General features: G+C 34.6%; 1 protein-coding gene across 1 annotated transcript; it reads right to left on the bottom strand.

Annotated features, from left to right (window-relative positions):
• Nucleotides 1–5,471: 5,471 nt before the first annotated feature.
• Nucleotides 5,472–7,814, bottom strand: LOC142552312 (patatin-like protein 1). Its single transcript, XM_075662047.1, has 7 exons — nt 7,608–7,814; nt 7,222–7,403; nt 6,947–7,133; nt 6,611–6,772; nt 6,160–6,462; nt 5,842–6,017; nt 5,472–5,715 (listed from the first exon to the last, which is right to left on the bottom strand). The coding sequence occupies exons 1-7, from the start codon at nt 7,752–7,754 to the stop codon at nt 5,640–5,642; spliced, it is 1,233 nt and encodes a 410-aa protein (XP_075518162.1). The 5' UTR covers nt 7,755–7,814; the 3' UTR covers nt 5,472–5,639.
• Between the last annotated feature and the right edge of the window lie 1,769 nt (nt 7,815–9,583).

The raw sequence follows: 9,583 nt of genomic DNA, 5'->3' as shown, positions 1-9,583 counted from the left end.
TTTTCTCTTCAATCAAGTCCTATAAATATTTTAAAACCTTATATGTTCAAGATTCATGAGGCAAAACGAATTGTTGACAGCTACATTTCTCGAAAAATCTGCACAAGTTCTCGGCCATGCTGATATTTTTTTGTTGCTGAGTTTTGATGATTTCAGGGGGTTGCTTCGTTCCCAGGCACACATGGCGACTTATAGGCATGATTTAGAGTGTGTTAGGGTGTTATTGGTTCATTGGTTTACGTCCATACACCCACAAACGAAGTATTGACTGCAACAATTTCATCAAGTTACAGGTTGTGTCAAAATTGTGTTATTTGGTTGGTTACAGGGGGTGTTCGAATCCTGGCTGCCCTAAGGGCCATAGACATTGTTAGAACCCTACCTTAACATGTCAAGGGCGTGACCAAATCATCCTTTCAAGTTTTGGTTCACGGCTTCATCAGATTCTTACATTTACATGGCACATGTCCCTCGGTTTTAAAGTTTCTGAAATCTGTAGGAGTGTGTTTCGGTTTTGGGGGTTTGAATGGATTGTGGTTGGCCTCTAGCCCATAGCCATGGTTCATACAACACTCCATCATGTCTAGATCGAGCCATGGTCAATCAAATGGCCACTGGAATGGCACAAGACAATAGAACAATTCGATACATCTCATTGCACAGGATTGAGTTCTCGGTTGGTATGTTCCTTTTGTCCTTGGTGTTGGCTTGGGATGTGGTTGGCTTTTAGCCTTTATCCATGGTCTGAGCCATGCCTTAGGATGTTGGTAAGAGTCTTTGGGTGGCGGTTCAAGCCCTTGGTCATAAAATTTCAGAGCTACACCTCAAATACCCAAGCTGCTCCTGCTGCACGTTTGACAGCAACTTTGGGTCACGTTTTTGGTGCTTGTTTGAGTTCTTGGTTGGCTTTTAGCCCATGGCCTTGGACTGAACAGTACCTTAGTGAGTTAGGAAAGTCATGTTTTTGGCCGTTCGTGATTTGGTTGAGTTTAGAGGTCGTACGAGAATTTACGGTGAAAGGTGCCAAAATGACTCTCGAAAGAGCGTTTTATGTTTTTGGATTCCTTTCACCTATTTTCGTGTTTTACAGTTATTATGCATATTTTTCAGTATGTTTGGAGTATTTTTAATCATGGTTAAACGTCGGTTTAATGTTGGTTCGGGTTGGTACGAAGCCATGGTTAAAAATCAAGTTGTTGGTCCGAATCGTCTCGTTTTTGGTTCTATTGTTAAGATTTTGTCAAGTTAAGATTTATTTCATGTGTCACATATTAGTAGTAAGTCGCAGCAAGCCTGGGAACGATTCAACTCATCCGGTAAAAATAAGGTTATAATTATATTACGTGCATAAAAATATAAAATGTTATTTTTGAGATATATGCTATATGTCTTGTGGCAACTTTATGCTTATGGGTTTGGAAGTCGGTAGGCGCAACCGAGGACCTCTCCGCCCGGTGACTTACGATCGGTTTATGATTATGTATGGGTACGGACGTCCAGTCCAAGGGCTGTGATTGATCTCTACCGCCCAGTATACTGTGGTTTAGTCTGATCATGCGCTTACGCTATGTTATGGGCCACTAGCTTAGAAACATTATCTCTACCAGAAAATTATGATATGTTATGACAGAGCTCTATTGAGCAAAGCTTTACGTATGATTTTTAGATATGCACGTGGTTATAATTATTCACGATACGATTTTCACCATGCACTTTATGATACGTTATTTTTACGTTACATACGATTTTATGATATATTTACTTGTTATTCACGATATATACATGTTGAGTCTTTAGACTCACTAGACTTGATTGTTGTAGGTATTGATGAGGTCGGGACCGCGGGCGGAGACCAGTGAGCGATCTTGGGACAGCAGTAGTAAACCCGAGGACCTCATGATTTAATTTATGCACTTTTTATTATTCAAACTCAGTTTTAATACGTTGGACTATTTTAAATTGATGTTTACGCTGGATTATTTTTAAATTGTTGGTTGAAAACATTATTCGCTTCCGCTGTTATTTTAAAGTTAAAAATTATTTACATGTTTATTTTAATTAAATGAGACAAGATAATTATTTATTTAGAAAAATTTTAATAATTCAGCAAAATTATGAATACGAAATACGGGCTTTGACACTTCACATTCAGCCATGTATCCTTTGGAGGCTTACGTATCATATTACTCACTGTCTCCAACATACAAACAATTTGTGCTTAATATTTCCACTCAAGAGGACCCTCAATTTTTTCATCAAGCCGTCAAGTCAAATGATTGGCAAGTTGCAATGCGTGAGGAACTTGATGCGATGGAAGCCAACAAAACTTGGTCTGTGGTCCCAATTCCTTCAAACAAACAAGCCATCGGCTGCCGTTGGGTATACAAGATCAAACACAAATCTGATGGCTCGATAGATAGGTATAAGGCTCGGTTAGTTGCGAAAGGTTACAATCAATGTGAGGGCATTGATTTCTTTGAGACTTTTTCCTCAGTTGCCAAGCTAGCCACTGTCAATGTTTTGCTTGCACTTGCTGCTAGCCAAAATTGGCATCTTGCACAATTGGACATTAACAATGCATTTCTGAATGGAGATCTACTCGAAGATGTGTTCATGGATCTTCCACTTGGATACACTCCCAAGGAACAAAATAATCGATCAACGCCCAAACTTGTGTGCAAATTACACAAATCTATATATGGCCTACGCCAAGCATCTCGACAATGGTACACAAAATTCTCCAATGCAGTACTTGAATATGGATTTGTACAGTCCCATGCTGATCATACTTTATTCACCAAAGGATCGGGATCTTCTTTCGTCGTCTTACTGGTATATGTCGATGACATCATCATTGCCGGACCTTCTCCTAGTTTCATTCATGATGTGAAATCTGTACTTCAATCCAAATTCAAACTTAAGGATCTGGGCCCTTTAAAATATTTCCTCGGTCTTGAAATAGCACGAACGACACAGGGAATATACCTATCACAACGCAATTATACGTTACACCTACTCGAAGACACTGGTTTTCTTGCTTGCAAACCTGTGCACGTACCTATGGAACCCCAGGTTCATCTCAATCTCAACGATGGTGAATTACTTGAAGATGTCACTCAATATCGACGCCTCATTGGACGTCTATTATACCTTACATTGTCTAGACCAGACATCACATTTGCAGTCCACAAATTAAGTCAATTTGTGTCCAAACCTCGTACCTTCCACTTAAAGGCTGTGCATCATATTCTGAGATATCTCAAGTCCAATCCAGGCCAAGGAATCTTCTTTTCCGCCACTTCTGCCATGCACTTGAAGGCGTTTTCCGATGCTGATTGGGCAGCTTGTGCTGATACACGAAAATCAGTAACAGGCTTCTGTGTTTTCTTGGGCGACACTTTGATTTCATGGAAAACCAAGAAACAAGTGACCATTTCCAGATCATCTACAGAGGCCGAATACAGAGCACTAGCCACCACAACAAGCGAAGTCATATGGTTCACTCACTTACTCAAACACTTGCACATAACCATTCCAGCTCCTGCCACTATATTTTGTGACAATCAATCGGCCATCCATCTGGCATACAATCCTATCTTTCATGAACGCACAAAACATATCGAGATAGATTGCCATTTTATCCGTGAGAAGATCAAGGAAGGAACAATTAAACTTCTGCCAATTCGAACTCAGTTGCAGCTTGCTGACATGTTCACAAAACCTCTTCCACGTGCAGCCCTATCTCATATGATTTCCAAGATGTTTGTCAAAGATATCTACAGTCCATCTTGACGAGGGATATCAGACTAACACAACAGTTAGTTAGTTAGCTCTCGGTTATTAGTCAGTTGTAATTGGTTAGATGATTAGTCCTTACTCAATGCATAAATATAGATGATGTACAGACTATCAATACTCCCTCCCTATTTTTTCTAAAATGAAGAATAGAACTTATCTTCCATTCGGTACATGCTCGCCTCTGTAATAACATTTGAGAGGACGCATTTGACAAACCAGTCTTTTAGATTTGCATCTTTTCATGATGGGCTTAAAATCTATCGGAATTTTTGCTGATACTCAACGTTGAAATGGGCCTATCAGATAAATAGTTTGCTATGTCGTACTTTACTCCTTGATTTGGCCTAAAGCAAAAACACCTTTGGCCAATGTTTAAGTTGGATTAAGATGCAAAAGCTAAATAAATAGTCTTCAGATATGTGCCTGAAGGTAGATGAAGTCGTTGCCATGGGTATCCACTTCTCGCATGGGACAATGTAAATGATTAAAGTGCAGCGAAGTATTCAGTGTAATATAGAATTTATATCAAAAATTATAAATTTTATTATATTAATAATATCAAAAAACATGAATTCTATAATAAAAAATTTATATATTTTAGTAGCACTTTTTCTAAAAAATTATACATCAGATAAATTTATAAATTCAATAAACAATACTTAGTAGTATTTGAAACGTCTACTAAAAATATTTAAAATTTAGACATTAAGGGTCAAAGGTAAATCCGACCATGATTTTCAATAACGGTGAAACCAAAATCAGAACTAAAATCTTTTCTTGACTTCAGTTCCAAAATCAGTTCTCATGATATATAAATTTAAGACAAAACTATTAAACAATTTGTTTCACCGCTTCACATATTGGATGACTATTTTATCTGATATTTTTAAAAAAATCATAGTAGAAATTTTTTAAAAAATTATATATCTGACAAATTTATAAATTTAACATACAAAATTTAGTAATCCGTGATCTTTTGATTTTTAATTTTTATATATGCTTTTTTAATTATTAATGAAATTTTAAGAAAATAAAAAAATCAACGAAATATTGCATATAATTTGATTATCATACGACTTTAAAACTTAAAAAACAAATAATTTCAAATATTAAATACTACGACCTATTTTATATTAAAAAATCATAGAAAACAAATAATTTGTAATGTTTAATGTACACATATATATAATAATTATTCGTATATGAAGGTTTGATAAAAAAAATATAAATGATATAATTTTAAAATAATATTGGTTAACTAATGTATATAAAAATTAATTGATTGTAAAAAATTAAGTATTGAGATCTATTTTTTATTTCAAATGAGATAATAATTATCTATATGAAAATTTGAAAAATTAATAAATATGTTGACAGACATTTTCTAATCGCGAATTTTTTTAAAAAATTCACAAGTCAATTAATACGAGACATAATGAATGCATTAAAGACTGTAATCTGTCATAACTCATGCTTGATTATTTAAATAATATTATTTGACAACATAATTCGTATAATCTAAAATTGTAAGTCTTTAATGATTTATTTAGAGGCCACATGTGATCTTGAAAGCTAAAGAATAGCAGGGGCTAGTGATTTTATTTGATGAGAGTACCTTATTTAATTATAATTTGATCCCTACCCAATAATTCACAATTATAAGTACTTATATATTACAAAATCAAAATCAAATATTATTATCACATTGTTGCAAACTCACAAGTAAAATAAAGTACAAAGATAAACATAATATATAAGCTGGTTTGAATCCATCTTATATATTTTTATTTTATTTTATCTCAATTTCTTGGACACTTATATATATATGATCAACGCTCAACTCAAGCATCAGATTTGTTTTGTTTAGCTGCGTTTGTTCGTCGGAGTTTCTGTTCATCGGACAAGATTTTTGCAAACCTACACAATATATTGTAAATCTTTTTAACAAGATCAAAATTTATATAAAAACTGAATTTAATTAATTAGGAGGAGTTGTGTGATTTCATATTAAAAAATAATTTAGATAATGATGTTATAACATACTTTCTCAAGGCATCTTCATTTGTTCCTCCGTTGGCTATAGGCTCCGGCACCCCGGTACGAAGATTAACCCTGGAGTATGGCCCCTTGAGTAACTTTTGTCCAATCTCAACAAGGTCGTCAATATTCTCCTTGGTCGAAACATCAACCGATGCACTGTTCCCGACTAATGAAATGTCCTGCGAGAATAATCAAGTTTAGCCATCAAATATATATATTTAAATCAAACTGAAGGAATTATTGAATAAATTCTTGAACCAATCATAATCAAGAACTATGAAGTTTAAAAGTCGGCCTGAAGGTTTCATGGATCGGACTTACTTCTATCCGGAGGTAATTATCTTCAGAATAAAGGGACTGGAAGATGACAGACAAGAAATAATCCACCATATCTTTACTTGATTGATCGAATACATCCAAAATAGGGGTTGAATTTCCCTGAATCAACCACCCAAACCGACCCCAACTGGCAGCCATTTGTGCTGTATATTTCTGTTCCTGTTTTGCAGATCCAGTGCTCAATGAGACCACCAGCAATCTGCCGCATTCCATGGGCTTGATCGGGGCAAAATTCGGGTCTTTTCTGAATACTTGTTTTGTTATCTCACCGACGGCAATCAATGCCTGAAAGAAACAAGCCCCATTCGGCTTAGTTCGATTTTACTCGACCGTGATATTCATTTTACATGTTTACTAGCTGGATATATATATATATACATCATGAGCTCGACTCGACATGTTTTAGTTGGTTTCTTATGTTATATATGATTACCGGATTATTAGCAGCGACACCACCATCTATTATATTGAACTCAGCAGAATTCCCAGAGCCGTCATCATTGGTGAAATAGTGAGCCGGAAAATAAGTCGGTGCAGCAGAAGTCCCGATGCATATATCGGACAACAATGCATCCAAAGCTGGAGAAATCTTCGTCTGCATCAACATACACAAACTATTGTTAAATATTTAGTAAATCTTTGATTTTTGGTCAAAACGGACTATTCTTGATATGTTATATGTATTTGTAGGCTTTAATATTTATGCAAATCAGATCTCGTTGGAAACAAATTAAAAGCAGAAAGAGATGGAATTAAATAAATTAAAGACCTCAAAGGAGGAGAATAGAGTTGGCTGCAAATTTTTGATGTCAAACGTCGGAATGACAACGTTTGTTAAGGTGTCATGCATCCGAGCCTGCCCCAAATTGTCCCTTACCAACTTGTGCAGGTACTTTCCATCGTATTTCGGGTTCCCGAGTTGAATCAATGTGTTCTCCACCGACCCTATGATACCGCTGCAAAAATATATAAAATCAGTATCATGTAAATCTATATACATATCATAAAGTAAAAATTATGAAACGAAACCAAAGGCCGCGTTACTTTTTTTGTGGAAATATGTGAGGACCATGTTTTGAATAGAATGGAATAATGTCTTTAGCTGCATATAATGGTCGGTTGTTGGCATCAGGTGCAGTCAACATGGCCGTCACAAGTCCACCGGTGCTCGTTCCAGCCACCAAGTCAAAGTAGTCAGCGATTCGAGCATCTTTACCATCCAATTTCTAGGGATTAATCAAACAGTTATCGGTCATGGTCTATAAATAAATACTACTGCTACCTATAATTTGAACTGAACTCACAGTAAAAAACGCCTGGTAAAATAAGCTAACTGGAATCCTTTTCAGCATATTTTCGATTTGAGCTCAAACCCTTAAGTAAATGAAAAAAACTCAACTCGTTTACGATCTTAATTAAAAGTATTTTACCTGGAGTTCGGATTCAAGAAATTCAAGAGCGGTGGCCGGAATGATGCCTCGAATTCCTCCACCATCAATGCTAAGAATAGTAACTAATTTTCCGTAAACCGGAGGTTGGATTTTATTAAAAGACAACGAGGAGGCCACTAGAGACATGATATGGAAGAATGTGAATGACTTGGTGCGTGTTTACTTGTTCGAATAATCATTGAAACTCGTGCTTTTATAGGCAGAAATCTGGCTTCTCCATGAATATTAATTATCGGCAAAATTGCGAATTGGTTATGTATATTTGTTATTATCTTTTATTATTATTTAATGTTTGAAAATTTTATTTTTTTGATATACAGTGCTAATGTTGCCAAAAAAATGAAATTATTCTGTAATGATTTTGCTTATGCTTTCCATGTATCAATTAATTATTTAATTTTGTGATTTGAAAAAACAAATCTAATTTGTTTGGTTTCAACGAGTGCTTTTAAAACTAGACCGATTGGCCGGTTCGACTTAGAATCGGTCATGGGTTTCGGTTCGATCGGTTGAATTGTTTTTTAAAATGAATTGGTTTGATCATCGATTCGATTATGAAAACAATTATTTGAATATCAGTTTTAATTTATAAGTCGCAACTAAGTATATATTAATTATTCTTAAATGTAATTTAATTTAAAACCGACATATGTTTCTTGGTAGAATGAATCATATGCTGGGCGCTCAATTTTGCGATAAAATTAAGATTAGGATGACGTGAGAAGCTCGAGATATTACGACTAAGGGTTTTAGATTGATTCAATATGAGTCTCAACACATACTCATATATAACTACTGATCATGAGCCGTAAATTTGTCTAACAACCTTAGCCCATATATATACATGCACCTTCATTCATAAAATATTTGATCTCTGGAAAGTTGTTTCTTTCGTATCTCTCAACACTGTAACCCAAAACCTCCGTGCAAGTCTACGATTCATGCTGGATCAATCTATCTGATAATCAGAAATACTACGTGAGTATAGGTTGAATTTCACGTGGAGTAAATCTACAATCTAAAATTATTAGTCAATGTATATTATATTATTTTTCTTGAGGGATCAATCATTGTCCTTTTATTTTATCTTTTTAGTACATGCATGAATGTCCTATATTTTAATGTAGCGCCCACATTTAACACATGTTAGCAGACATTTTTTTAACATAGCCTCTAAGTTATTTTTTTCTTTTAATTTTGCCACATGAAATAAATAACGCATTTAGATACACTTTTTTCATAAATCGGTCTTAATTAAAATAACTATTATTTGATAATATAATTATTCTAATTTTGAATTTTCAGTTTTAATTATTTAGAGACCACATGTTAGTAGAACAAATATTAAATTGGATTTGCCATCCCACTAATGAATTGTATATGACTTGGTCAAATATCATGGTTTCGATTTCATCTATCAACATCTTTTCGAACGAATATGTCGTACCATACTAACGATCTCGCAACAAAAATTATCAAACATAATTTTTTTAGACGATACGGAAAAATGCAAAGTTGGAAACCCGTGTTTGAAATGATGTGAGAAATTATATATGATTTAGCATTATTTATTCTTCTCATTTGTTTCAACAATATTAACTAAGAAGAAGTTGAAATTACATTTGAAATTTGGATTTAATCGAATTATTATTAAATTAAGACTCGCTAATCATATTCGTGGATAAGACCATTGCGTCAGATTGTAGACATGTTTAAAATTTACCACTAAAAAAAACGACATGTTTAAAATTTTTCATTTTTTAGTCAAAATCTAACCACGAAAATTAAACGTGTGTTGATTGGACTCCATTATTATAACATGCCCGGACAGCAGGAACGATGCAGAGTTTCTCTCATTGTACAATATAATTATGTGGGGATTAATTATTGCCCAATTTTATTGGATCTTAAAAGATAGAGTTAATCCTTGCCTGACAAAATTCGCAGCTGGCTTT

Source organism: Primulina tabacum, chromosome 7 (assembly GCF_025594145.1).
Source record: "Primulina tabacum isolate GXHZ01 chromosome 7, ASM2559414v2, whole genome shotgun sequence".
NCBI classification, from domain to species: domain Eukaryota; kingdom Viridiplantae; phylum Streptophyta; class Magnoliopsida; order Lamiales; family Gesneriaceae; genus Primulina; species Primulina tabacum.
The sequence above is the reverse complement of the archived record's forward strand: the minus strand, read 5'-3'. Positions and strand labels throughout refer to the sequence as shown.